The 18,071-nt window shown below is 50.7% G+C and overlaps 1 protein-coding gene across 2 annotated transcripts in view; it reads left to right on the forward strand.

Annotated features, from left to right (window-relative positions):
* Adgra1 (adhesion G protein-coupled receptor A1) overlaps positions 1 to 18,071 on the forward strand; it is a 40,480-nt gene that overhangs the window by 10,333 nt on the left and 12,076 nt on the right. The window contains exons 4-6 of one of the 2 annotated variants that reach the window (XM_005351449.2): positions 1,140 to 1,267; positions 2,792 to 2,915; positions 6,926 to 7,071. In XM_005351449.2, coding sequence (XP_005351506.1) covers positions 1,140 to 1,267; positions 2,792 to 2,915; positions 6,926 to 7,071 — 398 coding nt within the window. Of the gene's footprint in view, positions 1 to 1,139; positions 1,268 to 2,791; positions 2,916 to 6,785; positions 7,072 to 18,071 lie in introns of those variants that run through there. The other variant, XM_013347932.2, reaches the window with a different exon arrangement.

Genomic DNA, 18,071 nt, shown 5'->3' on the forward strand with positions numbered 1-18,071 from the left:
TGCTGCCTTCCACACAGCCAGAACTAAAAGAAAAAAAAAAGCACCCACACTAAGCTCCTCCCTGCTACTTCCTGTCAACCAGTTGTTAACCCCACCTCTCTGAGTCCAGGTTGATTTTGTTTAATCAACACAAATGCAACACATCTTTACACAGTTAACAAATGCAGCAGGAACAAATGTAACACATCTTTGCCTGGTTTAAAGAAATAGTCCACAACATAATGCCTCATTAGGAAATTATGATCTGGGAGGGGCACAGGCTCCATGCATCCTAATTCTTGAGCCGCATGTCTTCTGGAGAGTTGTTCATGTGCCAACATGTCCACACCTACCCCTCAGACTTTCTGCCCTGCACCAGCTACGGCCCAGAAGCGTGAGGCTTATGAGAACACTGTGGGCACTAGCCCTGGCTGCCCACTGACCAGCTGTCCCTTCAAAGTCAGAGACTTGACCCTCTTGTCCAAACATATTGGCCAGGACTCTGACCCCAGAGCCACAAAAATTTCTGAGCGTTTCCATCCCAGACATTCATTCCTCTGTGTTTCCCTACCACGGGGAAGCCATGCCTTCATTTGAACTGTAACCTTGAACCTTGTTCCTCAGTTCTGATACACAGTAGAACGGGTGAAGGTAGAAAAGGTCCTGAGGCCATACAGACTGTTCATGACAACTCCTCTTTCTCCGTCTGCTCAGGTCAATGCCACTGTCTTAGGGCTGCTGAAACATGATGCAGAATTCCCCAGGGAGTCGTGCAAAAGCATAATGTCAAGGAGTGTGGGGTGTAGGGAGTGGGCTGGGGAGGCTGAGTGTTCTATACCATCTCTGGGGGCAGCAGTGGCACACGCAGTGGAAGCTGGCGTCTGCCCGCCCTCTACCACAGACATGGATAGAAAGAAGAGTCGAGGCAGGTGTGGGCACTGTGGAAGTGGTCCCTCTGGGAGCTGCTCTCAGAGTCGTGGGAAGATGCTCTCAGCTGAGCAGCCTTGGGAAGACACAATCCCAGGTGTACTATGCCCTACACCCTGTATGAGTAGCCATTGAGCAGAGTCCCTCTTAGCCTCACCCCTCCTGAGACACCTGAGAAATCACGTAGGGAATCCCGGCCATATCGGTCACTTGAGTCTTTGCTTCCTTTCCAGGATTTGAAGACTGTCCTCTCCCTGCCCCAGTACCCAGGGGAGTTCCTGCACCCCGTGGTGTATGCCTGCACCGCGGTCATGCTCCTGTGCCTCCTTGCCTCGGTCATCACCTATATCCTGCATCAGAGGTAAGGGAGCCCTCCTTACCCTCCCTGGAACAGTGGCCACTAGGGCATAGTACTGGAGAAAACCCAAACCTTCCATCCTGGGTCTCTGTCTTCTTTTTGTTGTTGTTGTTGCTAATTTATTTTTATTTCATGTGTGTGAGTATTTTGCCTACATGTATATATGTGTTCTGTGTGTGTGTGTGTGTGTGCTTGGTGCCCAAGGAAGCCAGTAGAGGGTGCCTGATCCCCCAGAACTGGAGTTAAGAATGGTTATAAGCCACCATGTGGGTGCTGAAAACCAAACCGGAGTCCTCTGAAGAGCAGCAAGTGCTCTTAACTGCTGAGCCATCTCTGCAGCCCCCACGGAGCCTTTTAACATCAGCCCCTCTGTTCTTGTAACACTGTGAAATAAGTCCATCCTGAAATGGACGCATGTTGGCTCCAGCATCCTAAGAGGCATGGGCAGGCTTTTGCAGAACCTTGAAGTCCCTCTCTACTGTGCCTTTTTATTTAGGGAGGGCCTTCTAGACAGAGGCCTCCTTCTGAGTTCTTTCCTGGCTGCCTATGTCTGGGAATGGGGATGTGTGTGACTGCTGCCTGCCTGAATCCCTAGAAGACGCACTGAGACATAGAAAGAGGGGATCACAGCCACAGCCAAACCCATAACCACAATTACGAGTGATGCCTAGGTCTGGGTCTTAGCCAGTCACGAGCGAAGGCTTGGTATGACAAGGTGCTGTTGTGGGAGGGGTTTGGATGGGTTCAGAAGTGTTCTTAGTCTGTTTTGGCAGCTCTCCCAAGTTACCACAGAGTTGATAACAATGCATAAAATAGAAATTGTTTTTTCATAGTTCTAGAAATTGTAAGTCAAGAGTGAGGAGGGTACTGAGCTGGTTTAGTGTCTGATGAGAACCCATATCTTGGTCCATGGATGGCACTCTCTTTCTGAGCCCTCCAGTGGTATAAAGAGAAAGGCAGCCCCTAGGGGTCCCTTTAATAAGGGCGCTAAATCTATTCATGAGAACTCTGCCCCAACAACCGTTCTCTAATACCAGCATACTGGCAGTTAAGTTTCAACAGGGATTTTGAGAAGCATGCTCAGACCAGAGGAGCTGCAGACTTAGACACGTGCACAGCCATGGTGGGGTCGAGTTATAAGGAGAGCAATACTGGCCCTGCCCTTGCTGGCTAGGCAGAGCTTTAGCCATGCTGGTGACCATAGATATTATCAGAACCAAACAGTCACGTAGTCTGACCCTCTCTGTGCACCAGACATCTGCTCAGAGATGAAGCTGTCCTGGGAATCAAGAGCATGGCTTCTGCCTCTGAGATCCTAGACAAGGCAGACTCTGTCAGACATGCACCAGTGAGAACCTGCTGAGGTGGACAAGGCCCAGTTGTCCATCTTTCCCATGGTCCTGTCCTTTGGATGGGTCGCCTCCAGCCCTGCTGAGGTCCTGGTGTTCCCACTGTGGACAAGGTGTGGTATTTCCATGTTCTTCTCTGAACCGCTGCTTTTTAATGTGAAATCCCTGTTTCCCACAGTGCCATCCGGATCAGCCGGAAAGGCCGGCACGCGCTCCTCAACTTCTGCTTCCACGCGGCTCTGACCTTCACGGTGTTTGCTGGTGGCATCAATCGCACCAAGCACCCCATCCTCTGCCAAGCGGTGAGTGCTGCCTTCCCTGTGCTAAAACACAGAAGTGTGCATGCCAGCTTTCTTATCAAGGTGGAAGCGAATGTTCATTTATAAATAATACCTTAGTGTTTCTTCAGATGGTGCCCCTGAAGGGGAGAGTGAGGTTTCTTTAGTGGGTCCGTATTCCAATCCCACTCCTTCTGAAGCAGGTTGATTTTGCTCAGTACTTGGCCATATGAAACCATTTTATTCTTTACTACATCAATTTCTCTGAGGACTCGTGGGCCATATACCTAGACATATACTGTCCAACAAATGGTGACCTTCACAAGAAAGGGGACAGGATGATCCTGAAGATCAGTGAGGCAGGACCCAGGGGTGGGCTGCATGAGACCTTCCAGGTGCTAACCTCACGTGGCGAGCAGATCTGCCAGCCATAGGCACCGGTGGTAGCAGAGGCTCCATCCCTGCATGAGTCAGGCAGAGCACCCCCAGGCATCTCTGTTCTCTCTTAGGGAAGGGGGAGCTTTGAAACACCCAGCATGGTAAAGACTATCTCAAATCACAAGGCACATTGTCGTCACATACATGACCTGGTTTGACTGGCTTAAACTGGGAAACAGAAATAACCTGTGAGCCCCAATAAGGTGAGGCTAGGGAGCATCCTTTCCAAATCAAGTCCAGGACTGTCCTGCTGGGTTGTGACTCAGAGCCAAGGAAGAAAGCCCTCCGTGCCTACAGCAGGGAGTCTGTCTTTGCCCTGCCCCCAGACCTGCTCCACACCTAGGCTCCATGAGTGAGGTTAGGCAGGGACTCACAGACCCAGAGTAACTCACCAATGACCTTGGTGGTTTCTGTCATTCATCTCCCCTGCACCGTGGGTCCTCAGGTATCCCTCACTGTTGAGAATTCAGCGAATAGCTATTGGCCTCTGCAGAAATCACCTGCAGCCAATACCTGACGACCCCAGGACCCACATTAATGACAATAGCCACACTAACTGGTTCCCTCTGCCTTTCCTGTGACCTGTAATCCTACGTGGGTAGTTAGCTGAAAGTGAGGCTTATCTTGTGGATCAGTGGTTTAGCAGCTGTTCCTAGAACGGCCTGGCTAAGAGAACACACCCTCCTAACTACCTGGTTCCCACCGAACCAACTAGCTCAGGCAGGCTCCAACTGAGTCAACCACTGCTACTTTGCTTCCCCACACCGATGCCATTTGAGACTCAGAGGGGTCTGTGAGCATAACACCTACACCTGAAAGACAACCAATGCTCTAGTGCCCTGGGCATCAAATGTGTGACTATGTGACACATTCAACCTTGGGAAGCCAGGCCACTCCCCAGGCCTGGGCCAGACAAGCGGAAGAGAGAGTACCACATGCCTGGATGGAAGGGAGAGAAGACGGCTTTCTCCGTGGCTGCCTCCGCTAAGCTGGACACAGCCACAGCGAGGGCTAGGAAACCCCGCTCACTCCTGTTGTAAAAGCGTGTCCAGAAGCCATAGACAAGGCAATTGAGGGGGTCGTTATCTTTATGTCTTTACTCTGCCACCAAGTGCTGCACAGCTGGGGCCTGCTGGCCACACCGTCCATTGCAATAATATTGGTGCTTCCATGAGATCCAGCACTGGCCCAAGGCTCAGGCCAGCCCCATGAAGTCCCGGAAGGTAGGCATCCATGGCATTCCAGAATTCTACAGGTGCAGGACCAGAAAGAGAGCTTTGGTCGGTGGGGATAAACCAGCCTGGAAACATCCTCCCAACTAAGATCTGAGAGGGTCATGCCCAGGTGAGAAGTCCTTAGTAACAACGCTGGGACTCCAGATGACGGGACGGGTCCCCGTGTGCTAGAGCTGGATGGACTGCAGAAAGCAGCCACCTTCTGGTCTCCTGTGGCTTTTCCTGGAGTGACCAATCTCTATTCATCCCTTACTTGGCAACACACCTCCAGGCCCAGGCAGTGTTAGGGATGTGGGACCAATGGAAACACGTCTGCCGGGCTATATTGGGAGAAGCTGTGGACAACAGACTAAGGAGAGAAAGAAAGAGCCACAGGCAGGTGAGCTTTGGGGGACACAGAACTGCTGCAAGGGCAATGGGGAAGTGGGGGAACTCAGGTAAAGAAGAGCTAAAGGGTGAGGACCTCAGTTCCCACAAAGCACTCTAGAGGTGACAATCTCCACCGCACCAGGACACTTAATTCCCCATGCCTATAAGCAGAAGTGGGGTTGTCTATGGCTTCTGAGGCCTCCCTGAGCCAGAGGCCAGGCTGGCTTTAATCAGAAGCCTGCTAGGTCAGGAGCTGGCCCAGCTCACACAGCACAACTGCTCCCTTACCTGCCAAGAGGGAAATGCCTGAGAAGGAGCAGGCTAAAAGCGAGCTCACTGAGAGCTAGACGTAGATTAGCAACCAGGTGACTGAGTACAGGAGTCCCAGCCCCTCCACATCCAAGCTCAGCATCACCACAAAACAGCCAGGAGAAGTGGTCCAGAGCTCTGGATGGCTAGCCAGAACAGACAGTTGTCATAGCAACAGAAAGATGACCGTGAGTCTCATTAAAGTACTAAGTGACATCATAAACAAAGCAGACGGCTGCTATGAGTCCCACATAATGAATGTGCGTCAGTGCTGGCCCTGGGTCCGGAAGCAAGGGAGGGTGCCCTGCCTGCTTCTTCCTTTCAATAGCACAAGCTGTCTGGAAGCCAGGCGGCGGCTCCCTTGACCTCCCTGTGTGTTCTGCCTCAAGCTGGTGTTTAAGAGACAGAGCCTGCCCTTTGTACATCTTCTCCCACTCCCTGATCATACAGCCCAGATGAGACTCAGCTTAAGGAAGGATGCAGCCAGGCCTCCTCTCTCTCACTCCTCCCAGCTGGGCCACCCACCTCAAGGCCCTGGGCCAATGTCTCAAGACCAAAGTCGGGAGCCCTTCTGAGGATGAGTCGGACATTTCCGTTTGTATATGACAGTGACAACCACACTACAGACCTTCCTTCAAGCAGTGGCTGCCCGCCCCTCTTCTGGGTGCCCTTGCCCTAAATTCTTAAATGGCTCTTGACACTCAGGTCCAGGACCCCCTACTCTCATCCAGGAGGGGTAAGCCCAGTGTGCCTGGGATGTCCATAAATCTCAGCTCACCTGGACAGCAGCAAGACAGAGGGAAGGCTGAACTCATAGGACACATTAGGTTGTACCTATGCAGCCATCTGAAACCACAAACAGTTCTTCGATCTTTCTACCCCCCACCTTGTCCCAAATCCTCATCAATTATTATAGCATTTACTCATAAGTAAAAACTGAACTCTGGATTTGATAAATCATTATAATGGCACGATGTTAGCTTTATTCAGGAAATCTCCGTATTCCTTAAACATTTATGTCCTTTCCGATTATAGCAATATTTTACTTGTCATTTCAAAATGTCAGGTTATTACCTCAAAGGTAGCCTTATTTTATGGAATCAGATGGAGATGAAGCAGTACAGAATGCGTAATTAGCTAGCGTAAAAGTGCTGGATGGGACTGGCTCCAGCGGCTGTTTCCATAGCAATGAGTCCCTCTGCCGTGCAAGGGCAGGGTATCACAGCCTCATCCGGAGGCGCCTTTCCTTAAATTCAATGCCACAGTGAATACGTTTTGGGAGTCCTGCTGTACAATTGTGCCTGCCTTCCACTTGGAGACCCTAGAGAGGGGCCAGATTTCACAGGCAGGTGTATATACCAGGACCCATACTTAAGGATGGCATAGACGTCCTGCAGAGGGGGGACCAGTCATGCAAGACCACGAGCTTCTTACAGGCTCACATACACAGCAAGCAGCGGAACAGTTTAAAAGTCTTGGCTGCCCCTGACACATCTCTTACCTGTCTTCCTGTTGGCCTCATTTTTTTTTATTGTCCCTAAAGAGTTTCAGAGTAGCTGTCAGGGTTCAGGACATTTCCAGCACAGAAAGTCTGGGCGGCACGTGCACAGGGACTCTGCTGTGCGGTGCTGTGCTGGGGCAGGTGGCTGGAGGAGGTGGCTGGCTGACATTCTCCCCTCCCAGGTGGGCATTGCACTGCACTATTCTACGCTTTCTACCATGCTGTGGATCGGAGTGACTGCCAGGAACATCTACAAACAGGTGACCAAGAAGGCCCTGCCATGCCCAGGTGCAGACCAGCCACCGTACCCCAAGCAGCCCTTGCTCAGGTAACCAAGAATGTTCATGGGCCCCTCCACCACCTGAGCCCAAGAAACCTGTGACCCTGGACACACTGGTTATGTGTCCTGCAAACCTTCACCAGATTCCAGGCTGGAGATGGTCTGGCCTGCAGAAGTGACCTGGGGGTTGGACAGAGCTAGGAGGTGGCACAGTCAATCGGGGAAAGAGTCTGGGGGCAGGAATTGGGAGGCACTGTGATGAATATGGGGACCAGGGGTAACATGGGATAGTAGAGCAAAGTTCTGAAGTTGTAGACGGAGACTTCTTGTTTGTGCCTGGCCGCCCAGACCCAAAATAATCGCACAGAAGCTATATTAATTACAACACATTTTGGACAATTGCTTATGCATATTTCTAGATAACTCATATCTTAAATTAACCCATTTCTATTATTCTGTGTATCACCACAAGGCTGTGGCTTACTGGGTAAAGTTCTGTCTGGCATCTTTCTCTTTGGGCTGCTACATGGCATCTCTCTGGCTCTGCCTTCTTTCTCCCAGCGTTCAGTTTAGTTTTTCCACCTAGCTCTATTCTGCCCTGCCACAGGTCAAAGCAGTTTCTTTATGAATAAAACACATTCTCAGCATACAGAGGGGACTCCTACATCATGAAGTAAGATGGGTTCAGCTATGGGGGTGAGGCTAATACAGGGACAGAGACCTAAGGTAGGTCTGGGGCAAATTGAAGGTCAGGGCACTGACAATAGTATCTCTGGCTGGAGCTTGGCTGGTCTGAAGACTTATGTCCCTATAAATGCATGGGACACTGAACTGCCCAGTTACTGGTAGAAGGCCCTCCATACTCCTGGAGTGACCACACATGGTGGTCACTTGTGAGTTTGGTTTGCTTCTTGGTCTCAGTGACGCTAAGACATATGTAGGTATGTACTTTCTGTACACACATAGCAACACACATCCGCAGGTACGTAGCCATGTAGATACATGGTATCCATGTATACACACATGTGCATGCCCTCCAACAGGTTCACACTCTCAGCGGGTTCATATCATGTGGAGGTGCAGGTTCAGGGACTTGAGGGGTGTCTGCCTCGTTCTCCACTCAAGGCCTGCTTCCCTCTGCGGGCTTCTGACCCAGCCTGGTGCTGGTAAGGGAACTCTTGCACCTGACCCTTCTCAGAGAAACCAGAGGCTAAGAAGGAAGGAGGGAGTCTTTCGTCTCAGACCCCACAATGGGCCTTCTGATTCTGGATCTTCATTGTTAACTTTACTGAATGGAGACATGTTTGGGACCAGAAGACTACATCTGGGTATGTCTGTGAGGACATTTCCAGAGATGACTGATACACCATGCAGTAGATGACAAGGAAAGGCCCACGGTGAGTGTGGGCAGTGGTACCCAATTAGACGGGGGCCCAAATGGAGCACGATGAGAAAAGGAGGGCACCAGCCACACTTCCTCAGAGGGTACATTTATTTTGGCTGCCATGGACACCAGACTCCACCTTCTTCAGCCTTTGAATGTAATCACAGCCGTGACTCTGCAGAGGTCTTCCAGGTTTTCAGCCTCAGATGGGGGCCTCGCTGGTCCCTCTTGTTCTAAAGCTTCCTGCCCCTTGAACTAAGCAGCTAGGGGCTCCTCTGTCTCTCTAGCAGGCAGACAGCCATTGTTGGACTGCCTAGACCCTATCATGTGAGTCAGTACAACAAATCTTTTTATATTCTTTGCAAATGCAATAATTTTAAATATATACATAAAAGCATGCATCCTATTGGTTCTGTTACTCTAGAGAACACTGGCTGGTGCATCCTCCATCTCTGGATCAGAGGTCTCTAACATGCCTTCCTTGATCCAATATCTTACCCAGGTGTCTCTTCCAGGGACACCACAATGGACATCTCTCTGGATTTTGCATCCTGCCCTGGTCCCCAAGCTCATAAGTGCATAGCAACATTCACTGAAATTGGTTCTAGAGTCCCAAGAACTGCACAGTTTCAGGAAAGAACCCCCAAAGTGCCCACCAGGTATATGTCCTGCTTAACTGACTTCTGGACAGAACACCCATACCCCTTCTTACTGGACCCTGGGCCACTACCAGCAGAACAGTCAAATTCCATGGGTACAGCCAGTGAGCTCTGTCTCCCACAAGCAAAGGCCATGCTAGCATAGCCCACAGGTTTCCAAGATGAGGTACCAAGAGAGCTGCCCGCATGGACTTCCAGGAGAGCCCAGGACACACTGTTGGAACTTTCCACATTTCTAGCAACCTTCCTGTCCTTGAGGTTGTGCTGCAATCTCGGTATTCTCAATACAGTCCCTGATCAACTTGGTGGAGACACACCCGCCTCAGGGAGACTCTGAAGTAAACTCCAGCCTAGAAGATGCATAGGACTTAGGCAATGAGTCCTGTCTGTATGAGTGCTGGGTACGATCCAGACTGTGTCATTGGGTGACAGAGTGAGGACCGAGGGTTCTGACTCCTTAGAGCCCCCACGTGTGTGTTAGTGCCGTTTCAAGGAGAGGGAGGGATCCACAGAGTTCTAGAAGAGACCAGCTGAGCGGGCCTCATTGCCAAGGTTGACCCAAAATTTGCTCTTCGACCATCATCGACGTTGGTAGTTTCCATGACAACAAAAAAGACTAGCCTCTCAGTGGGGATTCTGTGACTTTAGATTGTGATTCACCTGGTCTCATCTCCCCTCACTCTCTAGATGTGCACATGACCACGCATGCGCACTTGCACGTATGTGTGCACACACACACACACATACAAGATTAAGGGGCACACCGAGAAACCTGTGGCTAGCCAAGCTCTCAGAGAATGGCCATTGGGTAGGTGGAGAATATGGAGAAGCAGCAACCCAGGTCTCTTCCTCAACAGTGGGGTGCCTTGAAGAAGGCATAACCAGCCCTGCTGCCAACAGGGTCCTGGCAGGGGCCAGGCAAGTGGATGCTCAGTCATGGAGCATGTGTCCCAGAGGCAAGCCATGGAAGACCAAAACCCCACGAAGAGACAGGTCAGGTGCTCACACAAGCTCCTAGCCCTGGCCTTGGGCAGTCCGTCGGTCTTTTCAGTTCAGCCTGCAGTGAGGAATGGTGTGACCTGCGGACCATGTAAGGAAGCACTGTCATGGTCACAGAAGGGACTGAGGTTTCGATGCCACAGACACAGCCACCTTTCCATGTATGGCAATCTTCAACTTCCCCCAGAATCCCCTGTAGTTTACAACACAGAAACCTTGGGCCTCCTTGTTCACATCTTTTTTCTTAAGTGCATTTTTCCTTTTAAATGTTACTGTAACTAGGTGTGGTAGCTCATGCCTGTACCACCAGAACTCAGGGGGCTAAAGCCTGAATTATCAAAAGTTCAAGACCAGCTTGAGATACGTAGTGCATCCCAAACCAGCAAGGATGACAGGGTGAGACCTTATCTCAAAAAACAAAAATTTAAAAAAAGTTACTGTGCTCCAAAGCCACAGAGAAACCCTGTCTCGAAAAACCAAAAAAAAAAAAACAAAAACAAAAAAAGTTACTGTGAATTAAGATTTTCTTAATTTTTCACTTCTAATCGCTCCGTGCTTGCCTATGGAGATACAACTGGATTCGTGTGCAGATTTTGTTCCTATAGCTCTGATGATGAGTTCTCTTATCAGCTTCAAAGGTTTTTTGTTTTTTTTTTTTTTGGTTAGGTCCTAGGAGTTGTGTGCATGTAGTGATTGTGTCATTGGTGCCTAACAACAAAGTTGCTCCTCTCGTGCTAGTCTGAGCCGTTCCTTTTCTCCTGTCTGGCTAACTCTTCTGGCTATGTCTCCAGGCCAGCATTGGCCTTTCCCTCCTTTCAGTGGAGCACGTGCTTGCCAAGTTTGTCAAGCCTTCTAAAGAGGCGCCCTTCAGTGTGCCCACTGTTTCCATTTTGCTTTCTGTTCTGTCATCTCTGCTCTGTCCTTTCTTCTGTGAACAGGTTTGTTTCGCCCCTCTTCCTAGTTCCTAACCATGTGAAATTGGGGGGATTCATCTTTCATTAAACCAGCTCTGTCGTAGCTGTAGGGTTTGTGTGTGTGTGTGTGTGTGGCTTTGCCAGGTCCCCAAGGCATAGTGTGTGGTTGTTCATTTATCTCCAAATCATACTGGTTTTCCTCAGCATTCCTCCCTTGGTCTTTGGTTACTTAAGAGGATGCCGTTTTATTTTCACAGATTGTTAGATATTAGGAAATGGGGGAAACTGTCTGAAAACTTGTGGAGACTTTTCTTTTAGTGATGGTTGGAATGAAGTAATTCCTGGCTTGGTCACAGGTACCGGTGACATTTTAGCTGCTCAGACTCTGCGAAGAGATCTTTGCTATGACCCAGAGACGAGTCTCACCCCTTTATCGTGTTCGGAAAATTCTCTGTGTGCCCAGTGGCTCTGCAGCCAGGGAAGGGAAAAACCGGGCTGAGAGTAGATGTCACATCTCTTCCCTCCCAGCTAAGTCTAGGCCGTGCCCAGACTAGCCACTTCCTGCTCTGTTGGAGTGGGAAGGGGAGAGTGGGGAGTGGAGCTGTGTCGTGCGCTCAGTGGGGACTAGAGCCTCTAGAAAGTACTAGGCATTGAGGACCCTGATCAGAAGCATCCAGACATCATGCAGTAGGCCCAGAGCCTTGATGGCGGTCTCTGGCACAAACACAACTGGAGATTGAGTGCAGATTGCATTCCTTCCTTAGTCCTATCTCAAGCCTCGGTGGGTTAAGAAACCATCAGTAACAAAGAGAAACATCAGGGAAGCCCAGGAGCACAGAGTCTTGGGGAAAAGTCTTAGGACCCTGTTAGGGAACTGGAGGGGCCTCTGACAAGGATAATCCGGCTTTGCCATTGAGGGGAGGGTGACCTTAAACTGGCCTAGCATAGGGGCAGAATGAAGCAGACATAAAGAGAAGGTTATGCAGGGAGAAGGGAAGAGAGAGGGAAGCCTGAGGAAAAGCTGAGTTGCCTGGTTGAGGGGCACAGCAGGATTGGGCATAGCCCACCCACCTGCTGGGAGATGCTGTGCCACCTACGCAGGGCCTCTACTGATTTGGAGAGACCCAGTGTAGCCAAACGTTCTACCTGAGGAGCCACCACATAGCTCAAATGGGATTCCATGCGCAGGCCTTTCCCACAATCTACTTTGAAGTCTCCCCTTGTGGAACCAAGACTCCCCACAATGTTCATATGGGACCAGAAATCCATCCTCCAGTGTCCACCCGATAAAGCATTCCTCTGCAGCCTCTCCTCACAGGTCCTTGTGTGCCAGGCCAAAAAAGGCCTTAGAGTTAATTTCCTGGCCCAGATTTCCAAACGAGGAAACTGAGGTTAGAGCAACCTGGAAGGCTGTGCACAGCCACAGCTGGGCTTACAGGTTCTTGGGCCCCACGTTCTCATCCCCACAGACTCTGGCCATACTGTGTCTCCTCACGCAGATAGCCCAAGGGCCACAGTATTGACCTACTCTCATTGTCTTCAAATGGGCAGGAGGACCAGAAAGAGCTATCTGGTGCTTCCAAGAGCTCACTTGCCATCTCCATGAGAGCCTGCTCAGTGTCCCCCTGGTAGACAGGTAAAATCATGGCAAGTACCCATATCTAGGAGCAATCCTTGAATCCACCCACGGGAAATACATCCTTGAGCAGACTTGACCCAACAATATACGCTCTCTTCATGCAAAAATGGTCCCCTATTCCAACCTGTAGGAAGTCCTAGGGAATAGCATCTTAACATTTTGGTAGGTCTCATTATGATAAGATGTCACAGTGCCATTGGCAGGTGACATCTGGTCTCACTCCACCCCTGATCTCCATGTCTTTGTCTCCACCGGTCCTCTCCTTGCCTAAAGCATCTCCCTCCACCATCACTGGTGTGTCGGATGCACCTCGGGGTGTGTGGAAACGTGAGTCAGCCTTCTTATGCAAGTAGGTGGGAGAGGATCAGCACCTTAGTTCAAACTCCCTCTCTGAGTTCTTGCCAAGCAGAAATCCCTCCCAGCCATCTCTCCATGGATCCTGTGTCCTGGGGACATGAAGGTCGCAGAGGACAGAGCCAAAATGTCATCATTTCTTTCCCAATAGCTGTGATAAAATGCCCTGACTACCCTTGGAGAAGAAGGGTTGTTATGACTCCCTGTTTCAGACCAGTCCTCCGCTGTGGGAAAGGCACAGCAGCAGAAGCTGGAGACGGCTGGCCGCATCGCATCCAGAGTTAGAAAGCAGAGAGCGAGGGGTGCTTGTGCCGGGCTCCCCCTTTCCTTTTCACTCTGTCCGAGGCCTGAGCCACGAGAAAGGGCTCCACCCACATTCAGCTTCAATTAATCCAATTAAGAACATTCCTCACCGGGACCAGAGAGGTGGTTCATTGGTTAAGGGCACTGGTTAGTTCAATTCCAAGCTCCCGCGTGATGGCTAACAACCATTTATAATTCCAGTCCCAAGGAGTCTAGCGCCCTCTACTGGCCTCTGAGGGCGCACTGCATGTATGTGATTCACAGACATCCCGTAGGTAAAACACCCATACACACATAAGGTAAAAACAAAGGGACTTTTCTAAAATGAAAGGGAAATCTCTCACAGGCATTTCTAAGGGCCACCCTGATCCAGGCTGCCTTCAGCCCCCCATAGCCGTCACAGTCACAGCACTGGGCTACATCCCAGGCATGGGCCTGCCTCTTGCTCACACTCCCCCAGCTCATCTGTTAGCTGTCGTCCTAGCGTATTTGTGACCTGGGATGCTGCCTCTTACAAGTATGCAATCAATGAGTACACAAGAGTTCTAGTATATAAATATGTATGTATCGAAGCTGTATGCGCATACATAAACAGATATATATTATATATATACATATATGTGAACCTGTGTTTGTATGACATGTGCATGTCAAGTGTGCACTGTGTGCTGTACAAATGCCATTCGTATCAGTGGTAGGCTCATGTTGAACAGAGAGTGTGGCTGAATCTGAGCCTATTCCATAGTTTCTCAGGATTAGAGTAATAAATTTATTCCAACAGGTGCACCATTTCCAACTGGCAGTAAGGCAACTGGAAAGGGCAGGAACGCAGATTGTCTTGTTAGAGTTTCTATGGCTGTGATAGCACACCATGACCAAAAGCAGCCTGGGGAGGAAAGGGTTTCGGCTTACAGCTTGTAGCCTGTCGTTGGGGAAGTCAGGGCAGACACCCAATACATGGAACCTGGAAGCAGGAACTAGGGCAGAGGCCCTGGAGGAGTGCTGCTTACTGGCTTCTTCCTCATGATTTGCTCAGCCTGCTTTCTCTATAGCACCCTGGACCACAAGCCCCAGTTGGCACTGCCCATAGTGAGCTACTCCTACCCCATCAATCAGCAATCGGGAAAATGCACCGCGGGCTTGCCCACTGGCCATCCTTCCAGAATGACTCCAGCTTGTGCCGAGTTGACAGAAATACCACCGAGCGCCCCACTGCCTGGGTTCTTCTCCTTCTTCTTTTTCTCCCAAGCATACAAAGGAGCTCTTACAGAGATGAGTGCAGCCCAGGGCTGTGCGGTCTGCAGCCGTGAGGAGCTGTCATGCCTGTCTAGCCCCGAGTTCCACTGGCCTGATTTTAGAATGCCCCATTGTCTGTGGTTTGCCACCCAAGTTTACGTACACTGAACCTGAGCTGGGAACCCTGGGATCATTTCGCTATTTTGTTTTCACCGTGGTTTTCTCCTGCACGCTGTTCTTTATGGCCCATTACGTAACTATCCACAACACGGCTCGCCATTAGGTCTCACTGTGCAAGACAGATCTGTATGGTGCTGTGGTTGGTCCAGCCCCACTGCCCCCCACACGCTCAGGCTTCCTGGTTCCACCTCCCTATCCATGACCCTGAACTGTTACATCTGGAGGTCAGCCTTCTGAGGCTCTTTCCTTCTTCTTTTGATATACTGGGATCTGATTAGGGCTTCATTGAGACTCAGCTTCCTCCTTCCATTCTGGAAGCTGTCACTAGGAAAGGAGATGGCCACACACACACACACACACACACACACACACACACACACACACACAGCTAGATAATTCAAGCTGCACCTGCCCTATGTCTGGTGGGCTGATGATTCCAAAGAAGTCCAGAGTCAGAAGGGGCCCTGGGGCCAGGGCTGAAACACTCAAGATAGACAAACGCCTCCCTAAAGAGGCAAACTCCACATATCAAAAGTGGTACTAGCAGGGCACAATACAAGAGAAGGTTCCAGAAGAGAATGCACTTGGAGCCTCCTCATAGCAAGCCAGGAATCAGACCCCAGTGAAGAGAACGTGACTCATGAGGCTCTCTTAGCAGTCAGGACAGGTGGGTACCTAGGAAGAGGACAAGACAGGCACTGGTGCAAAGGTCCATGGCCCAGAAGCTGACAGTGAGGGAGGGAGCTCTCCACAGTAGTCCAGCAACTACCCAGGTGATGGATGCAAAGGCAAGGGAAAGCCATGGCCTGGGCCAAAAGGCACTTGCAGCAGGCTCTGACGCCCTCTGCTGGACAAATCTGGTAACTGCAGGAAATCCCGGAAGGAAGTAAAGACTGAAGTTGTGGCTGTGACGTATGAGGGCTTGGAGTTGGAACTCTGGAGGGGAGGAGCGACCTTCCAAGCCAGCAACTGTGAATAGCGCCAGCCCTCTGAGCAGATCATGGGGACACAGGAAGAGCCAGTTTCCCAGGATAAGTTCTACAGGCACTGCAAAAGCAGTGGTGGACAGTACTGAGTAGCCCTGGTGGGGACCACAGCAGAGTTTCCAATCTCCAAGTAATAACTGGGACTCTGGGGCACTATCTCTCTCCAGCTCCTCTGGGTGTGTGTCTGCAAAGGAAACCGAAGGTTAGTCTCAAATAGAGCGAACACATTGTTCTTGTGGCATATTGCTGCCGGGAGTCTACAATATCAAGGGGTACCTCGCAGCTGGAACCTATAGACAACATGGGTCATGGGACTGCCTCCCCATTCTAAATGGGCTCCCAGCTTCCATGTGTAGAACCAGGGCTTTCTGTACCCCACCAGCCATAGAAAGAGCAGAGAGTCCCTGTGCATAACATGGGGTCTGCTGGCTCCAGACAGCCAGCCACAGACTGACCTCCAGTACCCAGCAGCAAGCTCAGGAAAGAACCTGTTTTGAGTGGATCTCCACGCACAGATCACTCAGGAGTTTTCCCACTGCTCTTACGAACAAGGGTAGCATCAAGTTGACCACTAATAGGTTTATTGCTCATAGTCTTATACACCCCAATCAGAAGGAGAGGGAAAAAGCCTTCCTTCCCATGATACAAGAGACAAACAAGTGTAATTACCTCCTCACCTCTCAGAACACCTAGCGACCACGCCCTAAGTCAAACGTCCAGCCCTCTGGTCTTTGAGTAGCAAGACACCCAGTAGCCACACCTTTGGCCAAGCGTCCTGTTATTTGTCCTTGAGAAGCAAGACTAGGTTTGAATTCTGACCTTTAGTCAAGATGGAGCGGATTCAAAACCGTGGGCTCCCACAGATTATAATCTGGAAGTTTTTTGTGTATTTCCCCCCCACATAAAGCCAAAACAACGTCCCAGCTTTTGGCCTTGCTTTGACCCCTCATTCGGCTGGTGGCCGGACTCACTCTGTGACAGCATCCTACAAATTAGGCCGCTTCCTGGCAAACCATCTTCCCTAGCCCTGACGTTCTAGCATGGTGCAGACCCACATTTAGCCACAGAAAAAGCCTTCGTAGCCACAGCGGCTGCACGGTCCCAGTGGCGGTCTGCACTGATGACTAACTTGACTAAGACACGTTACTGTGATAACAGACCCAGCATCCACCTGCCCGCAGCCCCGGCGCGGAGGCACTGTCTCGCTATGGGGTCAGTGAGGCCATCTCCATCTCTGCAGACAGAACAGTGGTGTGGCCACACCGATTCTCCAGTAGGGCATGGGGAGGTTGTGGAGGCAGAGACTTGGCATGGGTGAGGCAAAGCGGCTCGGGAACAGCCAGGACAAGTGCTGGTAGAAGATCTGGAAAGGGTCAGGGGCTGAGCCTTGAGGGGCTATAGACTTCTTAGGGATGCTGCTCAGGGGCCTCTGAGATCCTCGTTATTAGGCTGAAAACACTACCTTACTGTTTAGGGTTCCCTGTTTCCTAAGAAAAATCCCGACACTTTTTGATCAAGTGACACACACACACACACACACACACACACACACACACACACACACACACACCTTCTTCCCAAGAAGAGCAGGGCCTTTGTGAAAAGACATTGGCTATTCTGTCTCTAGGCGATGGGGCTAAGCCTGCCCTGTGCGGGCCAGGGGCAGAAGGCCTATGGAGAGAAAGAGGCCCAGGTGTTCCACTGGTCTCCTGTTTCCCTGGGAGCCACACAAAGCCAAAACACCTGAAGCTTTAAGTGTTAATGACCAGGAAGCCAAGCGGCCCCCAAGTGGGATAGCATGGTTAGTGTTGCCTGTGTCTAGTGGCAACTCTTTCAAGAGAAAGGACTTAAGCAAGGTCTGGAGGGTACCCCAGGGGCCGGGGAGGGGGGAAAACCCCATGAGAGGGGAACAAAGGCCAGAGTCAGAGATAGATGGGACCCCCAGCCGAGAATAAGTCTGTGGAACCGAGTCTTGCCTCGACTAGTGGCTAGAAAAACCGAGTCTAGCCTGGACTAGTGACTAGAGAAACCGAGTCTAGCCTGGACTAGTGACTAGAGGAACTGAGTCTAGCCTGGACTAATGACTAGAGGAACCGGGTCTAGCCTGGACTAGTGGCTAGAGGAACCGGATCTAGCCTGGACTAATGACTAGAGGAACCAGGTCTAGCCTGGACTAGTAGCTAGAGGAACCGAGTCTAGCCTGGACTAGTGGCTAGAGAAACCGAGTCTAGCCTGGACTAGTGACTAGAGGAACCGGGTCTAGCCTAGACTAGTAGCTAGAGGAACCGAGTCTAGCCTAGACTAGTGACTAGAGGAACCAGGTCTAGCCTGGACTAGTGACTAGAGGAACCGGGTCTAGCCTGGACTAGTGGCTAGAGGAACCGGGTCTAGCCT

The sequence above is a fragment of the Microtus ochrogaster genome, chromosome 8 (genome assembly GCF_000317375.1).
Source record: "Microtus ochrogaster isolate Prairie Vole_2 chromosome 8, MicOch1.0, whole genome shotgun sequence".
Taxonomy (NCBI): Eukaryota; Metazoa; Chordata; class Mammalia; order Rodentia; family Cricetidae; genus Microtus; species Microtus ochrogaster.